The sequence below is a fragment of the Heteronotia binoei genome, chromosome 12 (genome assembly GCF_032191835.1).
Source record: "Heteronotia binoei isolate CCM8104 ecotype False Entrance Well chromosome 12, APGP_CSIRO_Hbin_v1, whole genome shotgun sequence".
Classification (NCBI taxonomy): domain Eukaryota; kingdom Metazoa; phylum Chordata; class Lepidosauria; order Squamata; family Gekkonidae; genus Heteronotia; species Heteronotia binoei.
Genome location: NC_083234.1, coordinates 8,233,120 through 8,257,703, shown reverse-complemented (window position 1 = coordinate 8,257,703; position 24,584 = coordinate 8,233,120). Strand labels below are relative to the sequence as shown.

General features: G+C 48.3%; 1 protein-coding gene across 1 annotated transcript in view; it reads left to right on the top strand.

Moving 5' to 3' along the window:
• C12H11orf52 (chromosome 12 C11orf52 homolog) overlaps positions 1–23,858 on the top strand; it is a 28,113-nt gene extending 4,255 nt beyond the window's left edge. Inside the window, exons 2-4 of the mRNA XM_060250954.1 lie at positions 16,484–16,524; positions 19,574–19,620; positions 23,048–23,858. Coding sequence (XP_060106937.1) covers positions 16,484–16,524; positions 19,574–19,620; positions 23,048–23,299 — 340 coding nt within the window. The 3' untranslated portion in view covers positions 23,300–23,858. The remainder of the gene's footprint in view (positions 1–16,483; positions 16,525–19,573; positions 19,621–23,047) is intronic.
• Positions 23,859–24,584: the final 726 nt, after the last annotated feature.

Sequence of the window (24,584 nt, the reverse complement as noted above, 5' to 3'; positions counted from 1 at the left end):
AAGAACATAAGAGAAGCCATGTTGGATCAGGACAATGGCCCATCCAGTCCAACACTCTGTGTCACATAAGAACATAAGAGAAGCCATGTTGGGTCAGGCCAATGGCCCCTCCAGTCCAACACTCTGTGTCACATAAGAGAAGCCCTGTTGGATCAGGCCAGTGGCCCATGCAGTCCAACACTCTTTGTCACATAAGAACATAAGAGAAGCCCTGTTGGATCAGGCCAGTGGCCCCTCCAGTCCAACACTCTGTGTCACACAGTGGACAAAAAAACCAGATGCTATGACGAAGTTCACCAATGGGGCTAGAAGCCCTCCCACTGCCCCCCCCCACAAGCACCAAAAATACAGAGCATTTCTGCCCCAGACAGAGAGTTCCAACAATATGCTGTGGCTAGTAGCCACCTCTGCTCCATATGCTTATCCAATCCCCTCTTGAAGCTTGCTATGCTTGTAGTTGCCACCACCTCCTGTGGCAGTGAATTCCACGTGATAATCACCCTTTGGGTGAAGAAGGACTTCCTTTTATCTATTCTCATCCGACTGCTCAGCAATTTCATGGAATGCCCACAAGTTCTTGTATTGTGAGAAAGGGAGAAAAGGACTGCTTTCTCTACTTTCTCCATCCCAGGCATCATCTTGTAAACCTCTATCATGTCACCCCGCAGTCGACGTTTCTCCAAGCTAAAGAGCCCCAAGCGTTTTAACTTTTCTTCATAGGGAATGTGTTCCAACCCTTTAATCATTCTAGTTGCCCTTTTCTGCACTTTTTCCAGTGCTATGATATCTTTTTTGAGGTGCCATGACCATGAAGAGCAGGGGTATCAAACTCATTTGTTATGGGGGCCAGATCTGACATAAATGAGACCTTGTCGGGCCGAGCCATGTCGTGTCGGGCCATGTGTGTACCTATTTAAGATTAGGTAGCAGAGACATAAATTTTATAAAGAACACAAACACATATATATATATATGATATATATATAAAGATATATGAAGCTGCCTTCTACTGAATCAGACCCTCGGTCCATCAAAGTCAGTATTGTCTACTCAGACTGGCAGCGGCTCTCCAGGGTCTCAAGCTAAGTTTTTTCACGCCTATTTGCCTGGACCCTTTTTTAGTGGGGATGCCGGGGATTGAACCTGGGACCTTCTGCTTACCAAGCAGATGCTCTACCACTGAGCCACGGTCCCTCTCCTATATATATACATATATTTTTTTGAAACTTAAAACATGCTTAAAATGTTAACACTCATTGGTCTTAAGGATGCCTTCTTTGTATTTCTCCCGTGGGATCCAGGAAATTGGGCAAAGGAAGCTCTGGCTTTTTCCTTCCTTCCCCAGGGGATGGGGTGGCAGAGCCTCAGCCAATGGAGAAAATAGAGGTTTTTCTCTGTAGCTCCTGAGCAATTGAACAAGCCTTGCAAAGCAAGCTGTTATGCCGAAGGAAGCAAGATATAGGGAGAAGGAAGCAGATGATAGCCAGTTGCTCAGGGGCCTGATAGGAGCCCTCCAGGGACCTGATTCGGCCCCCGAGCTGCATGCTTGACACCCCTGGTGTAAGAGTTTTCAAGGCAAAAGAGGAACAGAGATGGTTTGCCAACGCCTGCCTCTGTATAGCCATTGCTGATCCTGAGGAAAGCTTTTAGATTCCTAGGAGCTGCTCTCAATCTTTCAAGTATTCTCCCACTCTGTATGGATGGCATGGGTCATTCTGTAGAAAAATAGGTGGTGGTGCTCATTAGCATAACTCATTAGCATACGCCGCCACCACCCCCAGCCAAAAGCAACCTGATGCAAGAAAGGAGAGCCCTGGGCAAGTGAGACCTGCTTGGGCTGGCTAGAGATCCAGCCAGCCCAAGCAGGCCTCGCTCTCCTGGGGCTCTCCTGGGGCACCGCTCCCCCCCAGTCAAAAGACCAGCAAGCCACTCCACCACCCCTGGAGAAAGGGTGGTACGTGTTTCTCCAGGGGTTAATAAGGGCTGCTGGGGGTGTGGCAAAGCCCCTGGTGGCTGGCTGGCTGTGCGCTCTCCTAATCCAGGGATTGTTATGCAGTTGCACCTACTATTCAATGGACAAGGTAGGTGGGGAGGAAGAGGGGGAACCGTCAAAAAGGTTCAGGAGCTGTGCTCCTGTGAGCTCCTGCTGAATTTGAGGCCCAGATAGATCAAAGCCAAGCCCCTGGAATTCTTGCAGTGCAGGTCCCAAAGTGACGGGTGTAGCATACTTGGGGTGGGGCGGGGGGAAATACCATGAACTGACCCTGTTTGCAGTACGGGAATGATGACAGAGATCTGCCTTGGGGGGCTGCTGGAAGAATTGCTGCAATTACAAAATTCCAGTGTGATACCCTTGCTTATCTATTCATAAGACTTCCTCTTCCTGAATTCAACACCAGGTTTAATTGTCTGTACCTGCTAATCTGCTTCTAATCGCAGAATTTACCACTTGAGAGAATTTACCACTTGAAAGACTCAGCATGAAATTCGCACCTGCTTCTCTGTCGCAATCCCTCACCCCCTTCCCCTTGGAGCCTTCCTTTTACGTAGATCCAGGAGAGTCCTGGGATGCTCTGAGCAGAACAAAGTTTTGAGTCCAGTAGTCATGCAGAGTCCAATGAGATTTTTTTGGAGTAGGAGCGTTCAAGAGTCAAAGATACCTTTTAAACACGACTCTCTGTTTGATCTCCCTCCATGTACCTGAAGAAGTGAGCTATGACTCATGAAAACTCATATTGAACTAAATGTTAGAAGAAAGTTTAGGTCCGTTGGCACCTTTAAGACCAGTAAGCTTTCCCTCCTTGTTTAATTCAGTCCAGGTGAAGAAGAAGAAGAAGAAGAAAGAGTTTCTTTTTGACCTTAAACTTTAAGGTCTCCAGGGACTGAGATATATTGTTAGAATTTATTCTTTATGGATTTTTTTTTTTTGAGAGTAGAAGGAATAATCAAGATAAGATAAGAAGTTACCTTGAATGCGTGTGGCACTAAGTTTTAAAAAGCCGTTAGGGAAATTAGCATTGTTAAGCTTTATTATTCCTCTGCTATAAAAATATAGAAAATATAAATAGACATAAATATATATATATATATTAAGTGGTGTGGAATGGTAACACTTGAAATATCTTTAAATTGTGTTGTTTTTGATTTGTTATTATGGTACACCTACCTGTTGGAACAGGTAGTAATTGTAATGAGTCTATAATAAAACTTGAGTAAAACAAGACCAGTAAGCTTATACCCAGAATCCAACCTGTTGGTCTTCAAGGTGCCACACGACTCAAATTTTGCTCTATTGCAGAGGTGGCCAACCTGTGACTCTTTTGTGCATATTGTGTGGCTCTCAGGCCCCACCACCCTGTCAGCCTGCTGAGTGAAGGCATTTGCCTCTTTAAATTACTTCTCCAAGCCAAGCCAGCTGGCAGCTCGGCGAAGGCATTTAAAGTTGCTTTCTTTCCACTTCTCCCTCCCTTCCCCATCTGTTTTCCTTCCCTCCCTCTCGCCAACATCTGACATTTATTCTATGTGGCTCTTATGTTAAGCAAGTTTGGCCACCCCTTCTCTACTGCTTCAGACCGGCACAGCTACCCAATGTTGTTAGTCTTTACAGTGCCGCCATCCCTTTGCCACCTTGCATATGAGGAGACCCCTTGAACATTCTCAAGCTCTCTATTGAGAGACCGGGGTGACTGGCAGGACAAGCCCAGGAAGCGTAAGGAAGCCCTTGCGAATCTGAATGCCCGTTTCGGTCAGCAACTCTAATTCCTCTTAGAGAAGAAAAGGAAAATTCAGATGCTGATCCCTAGCAGCGCCTTCAGCTTTCCCTTCTCCTTTGGGGCAGGCCTTCCTCTTGGTTAGCAATTCAGAAACTGAGCACAAAGAGGCTTTGATCAGAAGTGCAGCTGGCAAACCTCTTTGCGAAATCTCCCCGTGAGCCCAGCGCTCGAAGTTAAGAGGCAGGAGGGCCAAGGAAGATGCAGGCAGGCAGGCAGGCAAAAGTTTGGACCTCACTGATCCACCCACTCAGAATTACCTCAGAGGCTGAGGCTCAAAGCATTAAAGGGGGCTTGAGAAAGGTAATTAGGGGAGGGACGGTGGCTCAGTGGTAGAGCATCTGCTTGGGAAGCAGAAGGTCCCAGGTTCAATCCCCGGCATCTCCCCAAAAGGGTCCAGGCAAATAGGTGTGAAAAACCTCAGCTTGAGACCCTGGAGAGCCGCTGCCAGTCTGAGAAGACAAGACTGACTTTGATGGACCAAGGGTCTGATTCAGTATAAGGCAGCTTCATATGTTCATATGTTCAATTATCGGAATGCAGCAAGTTTCCCAGGCAGACACTGCTGATTTCCATTTGTCTTTCAGTCGCAATCATTGCCCTTACTGGAGGTTACCAGCCGGGCCTTTCTCTGTAATTAGCAACAGAGGGGGTGCTCTTTCTGAGACCAGCTGGGTGGCAGCTGAAGGCAGGGCCTTCTCTGGGGTGGCCCCTTGTTTGTGGCATGCCTTCCTGAGAGCAGTCTGTCTGGTACTGGTACTGGAACTTGCCAAGGTTGGGAAGGGGGCAAGTGAAAAATATCAGTTTCCCTGGCATTTTACTGAGTGGCGCATGTGACTGTCTGGTTTCCTTCAGCTGGCTGTAGACATCCTCTTTGATGTGATATTTCAGGAGCAGACTGGGAAGTGAAAATGGACCAGGAGCCAGGGTTGCCAACCTCCAGGTGGGGCCCAAAGACCTCCTGGAATTACAGCTGGTGGCAGCTTCAGTGGGTGGTTTGTGTGAGATTATAACTCCGCAGAGGAGTCTCCCCTCCGAGGTCTTCATCCTGCAAATCTCCAGGCATTTCCCAACCCAGAGTTGGCACCCCTTCCTGGAGCAAGCCAAGCTGAGTGGTCCCCATTATGTTAAAAGTCAGTACTGCAGGGCAGATTTGCCAGCTCTGGGTTAGAAAATTCCCTCTGAAGCAGCCCTTTTTCTCCAGGGGAACTCATCTCTTTGGCCTGTAGATGAGCTGTAATTCTGGAAGATCTCCAGGCCCCACCTGGCAGTTGGCAACCCTCTCAGCCAGCAAAGTAGGGCTGCTAATCCCCAGTTGGGGGCAGAGGATCCCCCCGTTTGGAGGCCCTCCCCACACTTCAGGGTCATTATAACGCGGGAGGGGAGGGAAATGCCTGTTGGGCACTCCATTATTCCCTATGGAAACCAATTCCCATAGGATATAATGGAGAATTGATCCACTGGTATCTGGGGCACTGGGGGGCTGTTTTTTGAGGTAGAGGCACCAAATTTACAGCATAGCATCTGGTGCCACTCCTCAAAACCCCCTCCAGGTTTCAAAAAGATTGGACTCGGGGGTCCAATGCTATGAGCCCCAAAAGAAGGTGCCCCTATCCATTATTTCTAATGGAGGGAAGGCATTTAAAAGGTGTATGGTGCCTTTACAAATGATGGCCAGAACTCCCTTTGGAGTTCAATTATGCTTGTCGCAACCTTGATCCTAGCTGAATTGGACCTGGTGACCCTACAGCGGGGGTGGCCAATGGTAGCTCTCCAGATGTTTTTTGCCTACAACTCCCATCAGCCCCAGCCATTGGTCATGCTGGCTGGGGCTGATGGAAGCAAAAAAAAACATGTGGAGAGCTACCGTTGGCCACCCTTGCCATACAGCAAAGTATCTTGTAGTTCCACCACCCCCACCACGACCTTGATAATCATACAGGAAGTGTCCACACCGACGACATAACCAGCAAGGTTGTGTGTTGTGACACAAGACAAAGCGCCCCCCCAGGCTTCCGACTCTAAACTAGAAAAGAATTTATTAGCCTCTTCCGCCCTTCTGACTTTTGGCACCGAGGCTCAGACAGGGTGATCTTAACGGATCGCAATGCTAGCGAGATAACTGCGTTGGTCGCTTTGGCTACCGAGTTCAGGGAAGCCCCAGCGAATGGAGAAAGCGGGGTCTCTCTGGGAAGGCCTTTCCTGAGCTTCCTTAGACCCAGCGAGACCATTGGTCTGTCTAGCTGAGTCTCTGTTCTATCTGACAGCAGCTTTCCAGACAGGGAGAGCCAAAAGTAGGGCTGCTAATCTCCGGGGGGGAGGGGGCAGGGGATCCCCCGGTTTGGAGGCCCTCCCCCCACTTCATCAGAAAGTGGGGAGATGGGAGGGAAATGTCTGCTTGGTGCTCCATTATTCCCTATGAAGATCGATTCCCATTGGGTATAATGGAAAATTGATACAGGGGTATCTGGGACTCTGGAGGGGCTGTTTTTTGAGGCACCAAATTTTCAGCATAGCATCTGGTGCCTCTCCTCAAAACACCGTCCGAGTTTCAAAAAGATTGGACCAGGGGGTTCAATTCTATGAGCCCCAAAACAAAGTGTCCCCATCCTCCATTGTTTCCAGTGGAGGGAAGACATTTAAAAGGAGTGTGGTCCCTTTAAATGTGAGGGCCAGAACTCCCATCGGAGTTCAGTTGTGCTTGCCACACCCTTGCTCCTGGCTCCAGCCCCAAAGTCCCTAGATATTTCTTGAGTTGGCAACCCTAGCCAAAAGTCCTGAAGGAAATGTCCTGTCGTTTTCTCACAGAGGCTTCATCTGTGGAAATGAAGCTTTTCGTGGCATGGAGGTAAGGTTGCCAACCTCCAGCTGGTTGCTTGAGAATTCCTGGAACTGCAACCCGAGAGCTCAGCTCCCCTGGAGAAAATGGCTGCATTGAGAGCCAGTTTGGTGTAGTGGTTAAGTGTGCGGACTCTTATCTGGGAGACTCAGGTTTGATTCTCCACTCCTCCCCTTGCAGTTGCTGGAATGGCCTTGGGTCAGCCATAGCTCTGGCAGAGGTTGTCCTTGAAAGAGCAGCTGCTGTGAGAGCCCTCTCAGCCCCACCCACCTCATAGAGTGTCTGTTGTGAGGGAGAAGATGTAGGAGATTGTAAGCCGCTCTGAGTCTCTGATTCAGAGAGAAGGGCGGGGTATAAATCTGCGGTGTTCTTTGGAAGGTGGACTCTGTGGCATTATATTCCCTGCTGAGGTATATTGCGTAACAGTGGCCCTGTGTTAAGGCATGTATAGCTGCAGCCATGTTGGTCCTCTCCTGGAAAGGCTGATAAACCTGCCTAAAATGGGGACAAGGAATCTGAACTGTCTCCCCCCTGCCCTCCATGGAATGTCCAGAAACTGATCTGGATTATGGTGCACACCCAGGTGCAGGGTTGCCAGCCTCCAGGTGGGGCCTGGAGATCTCCTGCTTTTACAACTGATCTTCAGCTGGCAGAGATCAGCTCCCCTGCAGAAAATGGCTGCTTGGAAGGGCTCTAGGGCATTGTCCCGTGCTGAGACCCCTCCCTTCCTAAAACCCCACCCTCTCCCAGCTCCACCCAGGTATTTTCCAACACAGATCCGGTAACCCTAGACTTCAGACCTGAGGAAAGACCAGAAATGTCTTGATTCTGACCATGCACCTATCCAAAGGTAGTTGTGAATGCAAGGACTAGGTGCAACCCTCTCCAAAAAACCCTCCAGGTATTGCCCAACCCGGAGCTCGTGTCTCTAGGCTGGGCACCAATTATTCCTTGGTGAGTAAAGAGCACTCTGCACATGCTCACCATCGCAGGGCTAGGAGAGCGCATCTCAGAAGATCCTCTTTGCTGCCTTTGCTTCTGAGAAGCAGCAGCCGGACTCTGTGTGCTCTGCTGTTTGTGACCCTCCCGATCCCAGCTGCTCTCTCTGACCAGATGCCATCCATCTTCGGGCAAGTGGGGATTAGCCGGCAGACAGCCTCAGAATAGCCTTCGCTCGCGGGCGGGTGGTTGAAAGCCGTCCTCCACTTTGGCCGGCCGATACAAGAGGAAAGTGGCTTGGAAAAGTGATACGGAGGCCTTGTATTCCTTAGGACACACGCCAGGGATGCCAACGATTATATTTAAAGCAGAACTATTTTAATGGCACTGCGCAGGTTTGCAGGAGAGGGGAAAGAATAGGCAGAGGCTGGTGGAAAGGCGTGGGGAGCTCTCTATCCTCTGCCCTTGTGGGAGGCATGCGACTCTGATAGGGTGGCCAAATCTGGCTTGGAAAATTCCTGGAGATCTGGGGGAGATGGAACCTGCAGAGGGCACAGCTTTGGGAGGGAAGGGACCTTGGCGGCGTACGATGGCATACAGTGCAGTCTCCAAAGCAGCCATTTTCTCCAGGGGAACTGAGTTCTGTAGCCTGGAGAGGAGGAGGAGGTGGAGAAGAAGAAGACCACCACCGTTGATTTATACCCTGCCCTTCTCTCCGACTCAGAGTCTCAGAGTGGCTTACAATCTCCTTTATCTTCCTCCCCCACAACAGACATCCTGTGAGGTAGGTGGGGCTGAGAGAGCTCTCCCAGTAGCTGCCCTTTCAAGAACAACCTCTGCCAGAGCTATGGCTGACCCAAGGTCATTCCAGCAGGTGCAAGTGGAGGAGTGGGGAGTCAAACCCGCTTCTCCCAGATGAGAGTCTGCACTCTTAACCACTACACTAAACTGGCTCTCTAAGAAGAGACTGGATTAATGCCTCTCCCTCCACTCTGACTCTAAGAGTCTTAGATAGGCTCACAATCTCCTTTATATTCCTTCCCCACAACTGACACCTTGTGAGGTGGTTGGGGCTGAGAGATCTCTCCCGGAAGCTGCCCTTTCAAGGACAGCACTACGAGAGCTATGGCTGACCCAAGGCCATTCCAGCAGCTGCAAGTGGAGGGGTGGGGAATCAAACCTGGCTTTCCCAGATAAGAGCCCGCACATTTAACCATAACCACTACACCAAACTTGTAATTGTGGGAGACCTCTAGGCCTTACCTGGAAGTTGGCAACCCTAACTCTGACCTCTCAGCACTGAATAACAGTTCAGACAACCACAAAGGTCTTACTAGAGTTTCCACTGACCCTTCTTTCAAGGAGCATATGGTTGCCCCCTCCATTTTATCTTTACAATGTCCGTGCGAGGTAGGTTTGGCCCAAAACTGACTCAGAGAATTTCACAGGTTTTGGACCCAGGTCTCTCCCACCCTAATCCAATCACCACATTGTACTTGTGAGCTACAGCAGTAGTGTTTTGCCACGAAGGAAGTTCTGGTTTTTGTTCTGGTGTTTCTAGCTTTTTTGTAAACTGGTCATAGTGGTTTTAATATCCTCCTTGGCTGAATTTCCTCATTATGGATTTATTCGTTGGGTGGTCCGCAGGTGAGAATTATCTACTGCCTCAAGCCTTGGGTTTGCTCCGGGCTTTTTTTTGTAGGAAAAAGCCCAGCAGGAACTTGTTTGCATTTTAGGCCACACCCCTGAAATCACCATTGTTTTGTGCAGGGCTCTTTTTTTGGAGAAAGAGCCCAGCAGGAACTAACTTGCATATTAGGCCACACCCCTAACATCACCATTGTTTTGTGCAGGGCCTTTTTTGGAGAAAAAGTCTAGCAGGAACTAACTTGCATATTAGGCCACACCCCTAACATCACCATTGTTTCGTGCAGGGCCTTTTTTGGCGAAAAAGCCCAGCAGGAACTAACTTGCATATTAGGCCACACCCCTAACATCACCATTATTTTGTACAGGGCATTTTTGTAGAAAAAGCCCAGCAGGACATCATTTGCCTATTAGGCCACACCCCCAATGCCAAGCCAGCCGGGACTGCGTTCCTGCTAAAAAAAAAACAACCCCTGGGTTTGCTAACCAAAATGTCCGTTCCCTGGGATTTGTGTTGGACTTCCTGCGTTGCTGCTCTCCAGCCTCCTCTGTGGAATCCAACCTGGTGCAATTCAGCTTGGGAGCGAGAGCCAGGATTCTTTGTTTATGTATCATGACTATTAATATCCGGCGTTTCACACAATTGTCTCCCAAAGTGGTTCGCATCAATCAAGAGAGCCTGGCTTGCGAACTAAACCGTCAAGGCGCACAAAGGGAGGGCGGTGGAAGAGAAAGACGCAGGAGGGTGATTTGATGCACACTATTAGTACCAAATTCGAAAAGGAGAATACCTGGACTTCCCTTGCTTGGATGGAAGTGGTGCAGACCTCTACCTATGCTGTGGAATTAGACTTGCCAGATCCAATTCAAGAAATATCTGGGGACTTTGGGGGTAGGGCCAGAGACTTTAGGGGTGGAGCCAAGGGACGGTGGCTCAGTGGTAGAGCATCTGCTTGGGAAGCAGAAGGTCCCAGGTTCAATCCCCGGCATCTCCAACTAAAAGGGTCCAGGCAGATAGGTGTGGAAAACCTCAGCTTGAGACCCTGGAGAGCCACTGCCAGTCTGAGTAGACAAGACTGACTTTGATGGACTGAGGGTCTGATTCAGTATAAGGCAGCTTCATATGTCCATATATGACATTGGGGTGGAGCCAGGAGCAAGGTTGTGACAAGCACAATTGAAATCCAAAAGGAGTTCTGGCCATCACATTTAAAGGGACTGCACACCGTTTAAATGCCTTCCCTCCACTGGAAATAATGAAGGATAGGGGCACCTTCTTTTGGGGCTCGTAAAATTGGACACCTTGGTCCAACTGTTTTGAAACTTGGACGATATTTTGAGGAGAGGCACTGGATGCTATGCTGAATATCTGGTGCCTCTACCTCAAAAAACAGCCCCTCCAGAGCCCCAGATACCCACAGATCAATTCTTCATTATATCCTATGCCATGGGAATTGGTCTCTGAATCATGGAATGCCCAGCAGACATTTCCCTCCCCCTCCCCTGCTTTCAGATGACCCTGAAGAAAGGGGAGGGCCTCCAAACTGGGGGATCCCCTGCCTCCAGCTGGCAATTAAGCAACAAGAAAAAGTCACACAGACAGGAGACTGGAGGAAAAGCAACAGCTTCGTGTATAAAGTACCTCTTATTCAATATTCAGTGCTCACTAAATTTCCAAATAAAGATTCCTTCTCCACCAATGTAGAATTTTCAGTTTCTTTTACTGGTATCAAAAATTCATAGAGAATTCATGGAAAAGTCTGGAATTGCACGAGATATCAGCAAACGTTGGGATAAACGGAGTAAGAATTTAGTATTAGCATGAAGAGTGAAGCAAAATAGTGGTATTAAATTGTCGCTTGGATAAAGCAGTAATGCGAAACAGGATCTCAGACCACAGTGGTGGTACTTGGAACTTGGTTTAAGTATCCTCTGCATACATTGTGCAAATCCAGACTTTTCTATGAATTTTCTATGAATTTTTGATACCAGTAAAAGAAACTGAAAATTCTACATTGGTGGAGAAGGAATCTTTATTTGGAAATTTAGTGAGCACTGAATATTGAATACCTGCCAACAAAAATCCGTATAGTCAAAGCAATGTATGGCTATGAGAGCTGGACCATAAGGAAGGCCGAGTGCAGAAGAATAGATGCTTTCGAGCCTTGGTGCTGGAGAAGACTCTTGAGAGTCCCTTGGACTGCAAGAAGATCCAATCAGTCAGTCCTAAGGGAAATCAACCTTGACTGTTCCTTGGAAGGTCAGATGCTGAAGCTGAAATACTTTGGTCACCCAATGAGAAGGGAGCACTCCCTGGAGAAGACCCTGATGCTGGGAAAGACAGAAGGCAAAAGAAGAAGGGGACGGCAAAAGAGGAGATGGCTGGACAGCGTTACTGATGTAACAAACACGAATTTGAGCAGACTTCGGAGGATGGTGGAAGACAGGAGGGCCTGGCGTGACTTGGTCCAGGGGGTCGCAAAGAGTCGGACTCGACTGCGCGACTGAACAACAACAGAATATTGCTGCTTTTCCTTCAGTCCAACTGGGGATTGCCAACCCTTTGTGAACAGGCCAGGGAACCTTTCCGCTGCTTTCTTGGCAGGGTTACTACAGGGATGACTCAGGAGATCTTTCTTTTGCCATGGAGGCTTTCTGCCTGCAACGTGGAGGTGAGATGACCGCCCTTCCTGATACGGTTGACCACATAATGTAGCCTACGAGGCCGCTGGAAGTGCTAGGCCATTGCTAAGTATCGTAATCGATTCCAGTGAATGTGCACATTTAGTCCTTTTCACGTGTTTAGAAAAATGTCGTGCCCCAATTGGGGAATCCGAGAAAGCGGATTAGATTTCATCAAAGCACTCGGAGAGCTCATGAGCAGGAGGGGGAAGCAATGATGGAATGAAGCACAGGGAGCGTTCAAAGGAGATTGCGTAGATTCATGGAGGAGATGTCTATCAGGGGCTATTAGCCAGGTTGACGAAAGGGAACCTCCACGTTCAGAGGCAGTAAGCCTTTGAATCCCAGAGCTAGGAGGCCACATCAGAAGGTCATAGTCTCTATGCCCTGTTGTTGGCTGTCCAGAAGAACTGGTTGGTCATTGTGTAAGACAGGAGGCTGGACTGGATGGACCCTCACTGGTCTGATCCTGCAGGGCTCTTCTGATGTTCTTATGAAGGCCTTGGCCTCTCTGCCCTGTTGTTGGCCCTCCAGAGGAAGTGGCTGACCACTGAGACAGGAAGCTGGACTAGATGGACTCTCACTGGCTTGACGCAGCAGGGCTCTTTTGATGTTCTTCTCAGGGGAAGGCCTCGACCTCTCTGCCCTGCTGTTGGCCCTCCAGAGGAACTGGCTGGCCACTGTGTGAGACAGGACGCTGGATGAGATGGACTCTCACTGGTCTGACCCACCAGGGCTCTTCTGATGTTCTTCTCAGGGGAAGATCTCGGTCTCTCTGCCCTGCTGTTGGCCCTCCAGAGGAACTGGCTGGCCACTGTGTGAGACAGGAGGCAGGACTAGATGGACCGTCACTGGTCTGATCCAGCAGGGCTCTTCTGATGTTCTTCTCAGGGGAAGTCCTCGGTCTCTCTGCCCTGTTGTTGGCCTTCCAGAAGAATTGGTTGGCCACTGGTTTGCCCAGTTCTCTGGATCCCATGCGAGAAATACAAAGAAAGCACCTTTAAGACCAACAAGTGCTAATGTTTTAAGCATGCTTTGTTTTAAGGTTTTTTGGGGGGGGGTTTAGTCGTGTTTATCAGTGTCCTTTAAAAAGTTTTTGTCTCTGCTGCTGAATCTTAAATAGATACACACACGGTCTGGCCCAACAAGGTCTCATTTATATCAGATCTGGCCCTCATAACAAATTAGTTCGACACCCCTGCTGTACGAGGCTGCAAGAAGTCAGCTGCAATTCGACAGCACTTGTTCTGCAGCTTCTCTGGCTGCAAAAGGCAGCGTGTGGTTTGGGGAAGAGGGGGAGGGGGGGGAGCCGCCTATGCCGAACAGAGGGTGCCCTTTCTGTCTCGTGCTTGCATCCGGCCGGAGGGTGCTTGTAGCGCAGAGTTCGGGGTCAGCCTGTCAGCCTTGGGCTTCGGGGGCACCACGAGGAAAGGCGGGCGTTTGTTTCTGCAGAAGGTCGCGGAGCCACTCGCTATGGGCTCTCTGCCCAGCAGGTCTTGGCACTCGCAGCCCATTCCATGGAAAAATGAGTTTTTAGAGGAGTAGCGTAGCAACCGCCTCCCCACCCCTTCCACAAGTCCCCCCCCCCTTTTCTGGTTTTTTTCCATTTGCAGTTCAAGAGAGTGTTGCCGTAGCAGGCTTCAGGATCCAGTTAGATTTGAGCCCAATCGCACCTGAGAGACCAACAAAAGTTTCAGGATTTTGCCCTGATCTGGATAGCCCAGGCAAGCCTGATCTGGTCAGATCTCGGAAACTAACTCTGGCAAGTACTTGGATGGGAGACCTCCTTGGAATACCAGAGCTGGGAGAAAGGGGCAGCTTTATTCAGCCACCTCCCTGAATATCCCTCAGGCCCCCAGTAGGGCTCAGTCACCAGAGGCTGCCATGACTTCCAGGTGCACACACACACAAGTTTCCAGATTCTGAAACTGAGAAGTTCCCCTCTCTCTGGCATGCAGGGTCCATTCCAACATATGGAACAGTGCAGGAAGCCAGAATAAGAATCTGACCTAGATTTGGAGGGGGGGTTTTTTTGGGGGGGGGATGAGACCTGGGGAGGGCAGGATTTGGGGAGGGGAGGGACCACAGTGGGGTATAATGCCATAGACATCATCCTCCAAAGCAGCTATTTGCTCCAGAGGAACTGGTCTCTGTTGTCAGCTGTAATTCTGGGAGATCTCCAGGCCCCACTTGGAGGTTGGCAACCCTAGGCTAACTGTTCCTTCCCAGCAGAGGCTCGAAATCCAACAGGCTCAGTATTCCCCAGTGATATGCAAAGCTGAACCTGTTGAATATTTGCAGCTGGTCGTATGAACTGGGGAGGAATGAGGAAGCTTTGCCAGGCTCTCTCAATCACACAGCAGAGTTAGCTTCCGAGTTAGCTTGCCAGGCTCTCTCAGTCACCAGCTCTGCTTCTCCCTTGCCTTTGTAGAATAGATGTAATATCAAACCTTCTGAGGTCAGTAAAATGAGTCCCCAGCTTGCTGGGGGGAAGGTGTAGATGACTGGGGAAGGCAATGAAAAGCCACCCTGTTAAAAAGTCTGGCATGAAAACACTGTGAAAGCAATGTCACCCCATAGTCGGAAACAACTGGCACTTGCCTTTAAAAAAAACCCTCTCTATAAAGGACTGCCTTTGATAATTGCAAAGAGGTAGTCATGTCAGTCTGTTCACTAGATTTTACCTATGGTATATCATAGAGTATGGAAGGGAAGGCAGCACGGTATAACCTCATTTCATCAGACTCAGAAGCTAAACAGGGCCGGTACTTAGAAGGAAGACCACCAAGGAAGGCTCTGCAGAGGAAGGCAACAGCCAACCACTTCTGCTTCTCCCTTGCCTTGGAAGCCCCTTGCTGGCGTTGCTATAAGCTGTAAGCTAAGCAAGGTCAGTGCTTGGATGGGAGACCACCAAGGAAGGCTCTGCAGAGGAAGGCGATGGCCAGCCACCTCTGCTTCTCCCTTGCCTTGGAAGCCCCTCGCTGGGGTCACCAAAAGCTGGGAGCTAGGCAGGGTCAGTGCTTGGATGGGAGACCACCAAGGAAGGCTCTGCAGAGGAAGGCGATGGCCAGCCACCTCTGCTTTTTCCTTGCCTTGGAAGCCCCTTGTTGGGGTCACCATAAATTGGGTGTGACTTATCAGCTTTTCACACGTATACATCCCATAGAATCTGCCCTCTGAAGTTGCGATTTCTTCCAGGGGAACTGATCTCTGTTGTTTAGTTATAACTCCTCCCGCTGCCAGTCCTCTCTGAGTGGCGGCAGGAGGGGGGGGGGGAAATGTGTAAAATGCCAATGTCACATTCAGCCTAATATCACTTCCAGGGAAAACCTGGCATTAGCATCACACAGCTCTAGGAATCACCAGGACTCTATGGTTTTACTATAGCATTTCCAGTTATTCCTAGAGTGAAATGTCATGACTTCTGAGTTTCCTGTTTGTACCTCCATGGCTCCGCCCTCCCATTAGGCAGCCCCTATTCGGGCCTCACCTGGAGAATGGCAACCCTATTTGCAAGGTTTAGCCCTGAGGATGTGCTGATATCTTTAACCACTAGAGAAGGTGCAGTTGCGCTTCCGTCTCCATTGACCTCTTTGCCTGCTTGTTCCAATTACTTATGTGATGTCTCCAGGCTTTTCTCATAGGCTTTGTAACGGCCCCTTGTTGTTACTGTGGAGGAACAGAGCGCTGAACTAGAAGAACCTCTGACCTGAGCCAGCAAGGCTTTTCTGAAGAGTTCCAAGCAGGGTTCTGCAGGTTGTGGCAGTGCTGTCCGCTGGCATTTTGTGGGTGGTGAATAAACACCGGAAGTGGCAGCTTGAGATTCAAATCCATCTACCCCTAAGAACATAAGAGAAGCCATGTTGGATCAGGCCAATGGCCCCTCCAGTCCAACACTCTGGGTCACATAAGAACATAAGAGAAGCCATATTGGATCAGGCCAGTGGCCCATCCAGTCCAACACTCTGTGTCACACAGTGGCCAAAAAAATTATACACACACACATATATACACACTGTGGCTAATAGCCACTGATGGACCTCTGCTCCATATTTTTATTTAACCCCCTCTTGAAGCTGTCTATGCTTGTAGCCGCCGCCACCTCCTGTGGCAGTGAATTCCACATGTTCATCACCCTTTGGGTGAAGAAGGACTTCCTTTTATCTGTTTTAACCTGACTGCTCAGCAATTTCATCGAATGCCCACGAGTGCTTGTATTGTGAGAAACGGAGAAAAGGACTTCTTTCTCTACTTTCTCCATCCCATGCATTATCTTGTAAACCTCTATCATGTCACCTCGCAGTCAACGTTTCTCCAAGCTAAAGAGCCCCAAGCGTTTTAATCTGTCTTCGTAGGGAAAGTGTTCCAACCCTTTAATCATTCTAGTTGCCCTTTTCTGCACTTTCTCCAATGCTATAATATCCTTTTTGAGATGTGGTGGCCAGAATTGTACACAGTATTCCAAATGAGACCGCACCATCGATTTATACAGGGGCATTATGATATTGGCTGATTTGTTTTCAGTTCCCTTCCTAATAATTCCCAGCATGGCGTTGGCCTTTTTTATTGCAATCGCAATAACACCCCTCTGTCTCTTTTCTTTCAGGAACTGGCCATCGCCATTTAAGAGGAAAAACGTAAAGACAGGTAAAAAAAAAAAAGTGCCACATTTTTGGAGCGCATTGCCGACATGAGGTTTGGTGTTGTCACCGGGATCCACCTCAAATATGGGTGCTTTTAAGGGTTGGCCATTCCCCTCATCATGCCGGTGGGGGGATCTGGGGGGCGATCCAGGAGTATCACCACACCATGTCCCCAGCATGACGATTTTACTTCCAGGTGATGTCATTGGTTAGGGACATCCCACAGCAACATTGCTGTTTCGGGGTGAGGTTCTCCCAAACCCCCCAAAATGGGGGAACCCCTTTCAGCACCTGGGGACTTATATAACACAGAGACCGATTCCCCACTAGCCTTTTGCCACTCTCACGCTACTCTTCTCTGCGGGGCTTCAGTCGATCGGATTTCATACTTAATAATAATTAATAAATAATAATTAATAATAAAATGAAATTAATAAATAATACTATCTGCCCCAGGATTGCAACTAGCTTTGCCTTTTTTGCGCGGCAAACAGAAACTGGTTTTTAGAGGATCTTGTTTGCTGTGTGAAAGAGGCAGATCGAGTTGCAGCCCTGGGGCAGATCGTGTGAAATCCGACGGAAGCCCCACAGAGAAGAAGAGAGCGAGAGCGCGGTAAGGCTAATAGGAAAATCGTCAAAGAGTTCCACAGAATGAGATGAAACCCAAACCGAAGAACAACCGTGAACAAATAACTTATTACAGTGTTTCACAAATATCCTGACTGTCTGTTTCCGATATACTAAAGTCCAGTTCCTGTAACGCATTCCCAAAAGCATTCACACGTATCACAAAAGGTCCATTTAATACTTGTCAAAAATCCATAAAGCGCTGATGTCATCTCACCCGCTCCGTAGAGTGAATTTGAAGTGCTTGGGCTAGTCCTTAGTCAATGCAATAAAGTGCTCTCAAAGTTCTTGTATCGGTAATCTGTTAATTTCAACTGATTGCAGCCTTCTTGTCCCAATTCCAAATATGACTTGAGCATGGACAGAGAAAAGCCTTTGATGGGTATGTCGCCCTGTGTAGCCATTTCTTTGCAATTCTTTCTCAAAGAGGCAAGGTCTCAGTGTCGATTTCAAAAGGACAGCTTTCGGCAGCACAATTTTCAGAGAAGTTTCCCTTCTGCCAGCGAAACCTGCTGGGTGACCGTAGGGCAGTCACACACTCCCAGGCTAACTAACCTTAAAGGGTTGCTGTGAGACTAAGATGGAATAATATAAGCCACTTGGGATAGGGGAGAAATAACCATACTAGCCTACTTTATAGAGTTGTCATATGAATGATATTAAGATAAAGCACGTGAAATACTTTGAACATTGAAACGCTGTATTGTTATCATCACAGACTGTCTTTCAACCATTACAGCTTATATGGTCTCTCTCTGCAGTAAAAACAGACTAAAGCAACTGAAGCCTAAAAATCAACAGGCAAAATACTATTGCCAGAGCAGACAGCAGAACTTAACCATGATTAACACTAACCAGGTTTCCTTAGCCAGACAGTTACCAAAAGGAAGAGAAGGGGAAGGAAGGAAGGAAGGAAGGAAGGAAGGAAGGAAGGAAGGAAGGAAGGAAGGAAGGAAGGAAGGAAGGAAGGAAGGAAGGAAGGAAGGAAGGAAAGATTTTAGCAAGATCTGGGGAACAGAGAAAGGGAGGGAGGGAGGGAAGGAAAGAAAGAAAGGGAAGGAAGGAAAGGAAGGAAGGAAGGAAGGAAGGAAGGAAGGAAGGAAGGAAGGAAGGAAGGAAGGAAGGAAAGATTTTAGCAAGATCTGGGGAACAGAGAAAGGGAGGGAGGGAAGGAAAGAAAGAAAGGGAAGGAAGGGAAGGAAGGAAGGAAGGAAGGAAGGAAGGAAGGAAGGAAGGAAGGAAGGAAGGAAGGAAGGAAGGAAAGATTTTAGCAAGATCTGGGGAACAGAGAAAGGGAGGGAGGGAAGGAAAGAAAGAAAGGGAAGGGAAGGAAGGAAGGAAGGAAGGAAGGAAGGAAGGAAGGAAGGAAGGAAGGAAGGAAGGAAGGAAGGAAGGAAGGAAGGAGCAAAAAGTTCCTACTGTCTGTTCCAGATCTCTTTACCATGTGGATCCTTACTGGCCCTGTCTCCTCATACACATGAAGGAACGTTTGAACTCAGAGCATCTCCATAAAGCTGAAAACATTCCTCTTAAAACTGAGCTGGGAGGAGACGAGGGAAATAAACAGAACCTCTACCTGGCTGCCCAGCATGGACCCAGCGTTGCAAAATATGTCCCTTGATAAACAGCAGAGGGAACGTTGGTACAGAAGTAAACAGAATGTTCCCGAATTTCTTGGGAGTGCTTGAAAAGAAAGCTCTGTCATGATCTTTCTGCTCCGACGTTGCCATGGACACGGGCCCAAAGCAGGCCGATGCCTCATGGAAAAGCTGCCCTGCCAAAGGAACAGACCTCTGCTTTCCTAAGGGACTGACGCCCATGTGGCTTCTCCACATGGGTTAAAACTCTGCAAAGGTTATAATGAGAAGAGCCCATGCAGGATACTCGATCTGGTAAGGGCCTGAAGGCCTATATTTGCATTAAAAAGGGTGAAGAACAAAGCCCACATTCTGTGCTCAGCAATTAATTATGCAAAAATGTCTGCATGTAGGTTCTTCATTTCCATGTGTTTTAGTGGTACAACTTCTGGGTGACATGGGCCTTTTTAATTACTACTTTTAAAGGTAGCATCTGAAATGTTTCATTCCTGTTTTCCTCCCCTGTCCTTGCATTCTACAACAAACGGAACAAGCTGGTTTTTACAAAATATTAGGATTCAGTTGGTATGTCGAAGGAGAAGGGGTCCTGGTGGAAGCCTGTGAATGAAATGAAGAAAGGCCTTCTTCAGCTAAGCTTCAGAGGTATCCCCGAAACATTTTCAGAGGTATCCCTGAAACTGAGGTCTAGTAACATATTTATTCAAAATGAAAGCTGGCATCTTCAGGATTCTGCAGGAGCTGTGAAATCCCAGGTTAGGCCCTGTACAGATCAGGAGTGCTGATGCTAGTTTGCTGTGCCCGTCCCTAAATTTATTGTTTCTTTTACAGGTACAAGAATCAGTAAGCCAAATTCACAGAACCCAGAGAGCAAGCAGGTAAACTACCTCCCCTAAAGCATTTGCTATCAATTGCAGCGGATTGCTTTCTCCTTCCAAAGGGAGGCTGGGGGAGGGGGGAGACACACCAATGTATTTGAGGACTACGTGAAGCAGCCTTATACTGAATCAGACCATCAGTCTACCAAAGCAGGGTTGCCAAGTCCAATTCAAGAAATATCTGGGGACTTTGGGGGTGGGGCCAAGAGACATTGGGGGTGGAGCCAGGACCAAGGGTGTGACAAGCATCACTGAACTCCAAGAGAGTTCTGGCCATCACTTTTAAAAGGATCGCACACCTTTTTAAATGCCTTCCTTCCATAGGAAATAATGAAGGATAGGGGCACCTTCTTTTGGGGTTCATAGAATTGGGCCCCCCGATCCAATCTTTTTGAAACTTTGTGAGTATTTTGGGGAGAGGCACTGGATGCTATACTGAAAATTTGGTGCCTCTACCTCACAAAACAGCCCCCCCTCCCGAGCCCCAGATACCCGTGGATCAGTTCTCCATTATTTCCTATGGGAATAAGTCTCCATAGGGAATAATGAAGTGCCGAGCAGACATTTCCTTCCCCCGTTTCTAATGACCCTGAAGTGGGGGAGGGCCTCCAAACCGGGGATCCCCTGCCCCCACCTGGGGATTGGCAACCCTAACACACACTTACTTGCTCTGAAACGAAAGCAAAACAAATGGAGAGAGTCTGCTTTGACGAAGCGAACTGCTTCTGACCCTTCCCAATGAAGCACTTCCTGCTCTTATTTAAAGGCACACATTTTAAAACGGAACCTATTTGCAGGTTTCTAAAGCTGCGGAGACCTACAGGTAGGTGGTGGCAGTGTGGGGGCGGGGCTTCCCCCGCCGGCCAGCTGGCTGAGGGTGGGAGGAAGCCTGTAAAACGGGGGGATCCCCCGCTGGGACCTGGGGATCGGGAAGCCGATACCAAAGTTAGACCGATATCGCACTCACCTTACACCGCTCTCATGTTCATCTTCTCAGCGTAGCTTCCTTCTGATTTCCCACTATCTCCCTCGGAGCTGCAGCAAGCATTGGAGTTTTCACGCAGCAAACAAACAACTAAAAACCAGTTTCTGCTTGCTGCGCAAAAATGCCAATGCTTGCTGCAGCCCCGAGGCAGATAGTGGGAAATCGGAAGGAAGCCCCATCGAGAAGACAAATGTGAGAGCGGCATAAGGTGAGTGTGAAATCAGTTTTAGTGTTGTCTGCATAGCTCTCAGGTGGAAGTTTTTCTCATCACCTACTGCCTTTAATTGGAGAAGCCAGGGTTTGAACCCGGGACCTTCTGCGTGCCAAAGCAGATGCTCTGCCACTGAGCCATGGCCCTCTCAGCCTTAATTCATCCTTGCAAGTGACTGAAAGGGAACCGTGGTTGTCCAGTTCTATATGGCTAGTAGTTGCTTGTGGAATACAAGCATTTTCTCTCGGCTTGACTTCGCGAACGAAGATTTAAGAAGGGTGCAGTAGTCCACAAGCATTTTAGACCGGTTTAAACTCCAGAACTGCGCAACGTCCCCCCCCTTTTTTTTTTGAGTTTTCATCTTTACGTACGCTTAATTGCAATTCTGACTTCATTGTGAGGGCAGAACTATTGATGGCCCTAATTGTTATTTTGGAGCAGACCCTGCCTTTACAAGGTTATCCTGACCTTGTAAGATCTTGGAAGTTAAACAGGGGCAGCCCCGATTAATACTTGGATGGGAGACGAACAGGAAAGTCCGGGGTCACTCTGCAGAGACAGGCGATGGGAAACTCCCTCTGAACGCCTCTTGCCTTGAGAACCCTATGGGGTTGCCAGCTGTGACCTGATGGTTCGTTCCACCCCCTGGCTAGCCTGACCTCATTAGATATGGAAGCTAAGTAGAATCAGCTCCGGTTGGTACTTGGATGGGAGATCACTAAGGAATCCCAAGGGTTGCTATGCAGAGGCAAGCAATGGCAGATTTCTGAACAGCTTTTGCCTTGAAAGCCCTTGACAGCACTCTCCACCTCTGCTTAAGACAGAGTAATTGAAGGAGGATTTATCACTGAACTGTGGCACATTTTAATGAATGGTGGGGGGAGGTTAAACCGCTTGGGGCTCTTTCGCTTGGAGAAATGTTGACTCAGGGGTGACACGATAGAGGTTTGCAAGATTATGCATGGCATAGAGAAGGTAGAGAAAGAAGGATTTTTCTCCCTTTCTCACAATACGAGAACTCCTGGGCACTCAATGAAATTGCTGAGCAGTTGAGTTAAAACAGATAAAAGGAAGTGAATTCCATGTGTTATTCACCCTTTGGGTGAAGAAGTACTTCCTAAGAACATAAGAGAAGCCATGTTGGATCAGGCCAATGGCCCAACACACCCGCTTGGCAGTCTGGCAACAGAGTGTTGGACTGGATGGGCCATTGGCCTGATCCAGCATAGCTTCTCTTATGTTCTTAGGAAGTACTTCTTCACCCAAAGGGTGATTAACACATGGAATTCACTGCCACAGGAGGTGGCAGCGGCTACAAGCATAGCCAGCTTCAAGAGGGGATTGGATTAACATATGGAGCAGAGGTCCATCAATGGCTGTTAGACACAGCGTATTGTTGGAACTCTCTGTTTGAGGCAAGTGATGTTCTGTATTCTTGGTGCTTTGGGGGTGGGGAGACAGTGGGAGAGCTTCTAGTGTCCTGGCCCCACTGATGGACCTCCTGATGGCACCGGTTTTTGGGGTTTTTTGGTCACTGTGAGACACAGAGTGTTGAACTGGAGGGGCCATTGGCCTGATCCATCATGGCTTCTCTTATGTTCTTATGTCTGGGGCAGCGATGCTCTGTATTCTTGGTGCTTGGGGGGGGGCAAAGTGGAAGGGCTTCTAGACCCACTTGTGAACCTTCTGATGGCACTTGGGGGTGTTTTTTTTGGCCACTGTGTGACACAGAGTGTTGGACTGGATGGGCCATTGGTCTGATCCAACATGGCTTCTCTTATAATATAATAATAATAATAATAATAATAATAATAATAATAATAATAATAATAATAATAATAATAATAATAATAAATTTTATTTGTATCCCGCCCTCCCCACCTAGACAGGCTCAGGGCGGCTAACAGCATTTCATAAAACATACAATAATAAATAAAACCTTTAAATTTAACAATATAAAACTTTAAGTTTAACAACATTAAAAACCAGTCAATACAATCAAAATAGCTTGGTCTGACAGTGCCGATGGTGTATGACGCTAGTTCTGTCAGTTTATACATTTTATGTTCTTATGTGACGCAGAGTGTTGGACTGGATGGGCCATTGGCCTGATCCAACGTGGCTTCTCTTATGTTCCTGTGAGGGAGCCACTATCTGGATTGTCTGCTGGAGGGAGCAACACTTAGCTGATGGCGACTCTCCTCCCATAATATTTCTGTTTATATGCAAAGGGATTTGATGCTGCTCCAGTTTACGATGACGTGTCGGAATTCCCCGTCTACGCCACGGTGAACAAGCCCAAGAACGCGAAGCGCGATGACAGCAACGTGCATTATGCAGACATCCAGGTCTTCAGCAAAATCCGGGAGCGCTCGGCTGAAGAGGTGAAGACCCTGCATTCCCAGAATGCCACGGAGTACGCCACCCTCAACTTTCCCAGGGCTGCGCCGAAATATGACAGTAAGAACGGGACGCTGGTGTAAGAGCAGGAAACCCGCTTGGCAGTCTGGCAACGGAAGTCTTTCCTTGATGGAGGCGTTGTGGATTCCACACCCAAGATCCAGCCTGCGAACTCCTAAGAGGGCCTTCTTCCCCTTTTGACTGTGTTTGGGGACGTTGTTGCAGTGAGAGCAGAGCATTTCTTCTGGGTGCGCCAAGGCAATTACTCTTTGGGACAAAATGCCCAGGGGAGGTTTCTCTTGGATCCTCTTTTACAAGGTGGACACCCCACACACACCTGGGCGGCAGAACCATGTTATGAGGCAGAAGCACCTGGAAATTTGGGTTGAAGAACGCAGATGTTGATGAGACTTTGGTTCTTCCAGGTCAATATTTGCTGGATTTCACTACCAGAGTCACAATATTCACTACGGAACTGAAGTCAGACTGTGCTGTCAAGGAAGCAGGATGACAGCACAGGAAAGTTTTAAAATAAGCTTTTACTTTTTAAAGGGCAGTAGCAGGAACAGGTATAATCTCAGATGTGAATCTGCAGCCGGAGTAGTAAATAAACAGATGAATTATTTGTTTCTACAAGCTGAACATATGAACATATGAAGCTGCCTTATACTGAATCAGACCCTCGGTCCATCAAAATCAGTATTGCCTACTCAGACTGGCAGCGGCTCTCCAGGGTCTCCAGCTGAGGTTTTTCACACCTATTTGCCTGGACCCTTTTGAGTTGGAGATGCCAGGAATTGAACCTGGGACCTTCTGCTTACCAAGCAGATGCTCTACCACTGAGCCACAGTCCCTGAAGGTTACCTGAAACCCTTTCCCATTTGAGTGGCCCTAGAGTCAGTCATCAAAGCCCATTTAGGTGGTGACTGGAGTTCTCCTGGGATGACATCTGATCTCCAGGCGCTAGAGAACAGTTTCCCCTGGTGAAAATGGCCGCTTTGGAAGGTGTTGTTATACTGCATGGAAGTCCCTCCCCTCCCAATACCCCACCCTTCTCAGACCCCTCTCCCCCAAATCTCCAGGTATTTCCCAACTAGAGTTTCTAAGTCTAATTTGAGAAATATCTGGGGACTTAGGGGGTGGAGCCGGGAGACTTTGAGGGTGAAGCCAGGAGCAAGGGTGTGATAAGCATGTGGAATTCACTGCCACAGGAGGTGGTGGCGGCCACAAGTATAGCCACCTTCAAGAGGAGTTTAGATAAAAATATGGAGCAGAGGTCCATCAGTGGCTATTAGCCACAGTGTATGTGTGTATATAAAATTTTTGGCCACTGTGTGACACAGAGTGTTGGACTGGATGGGCCGTTGG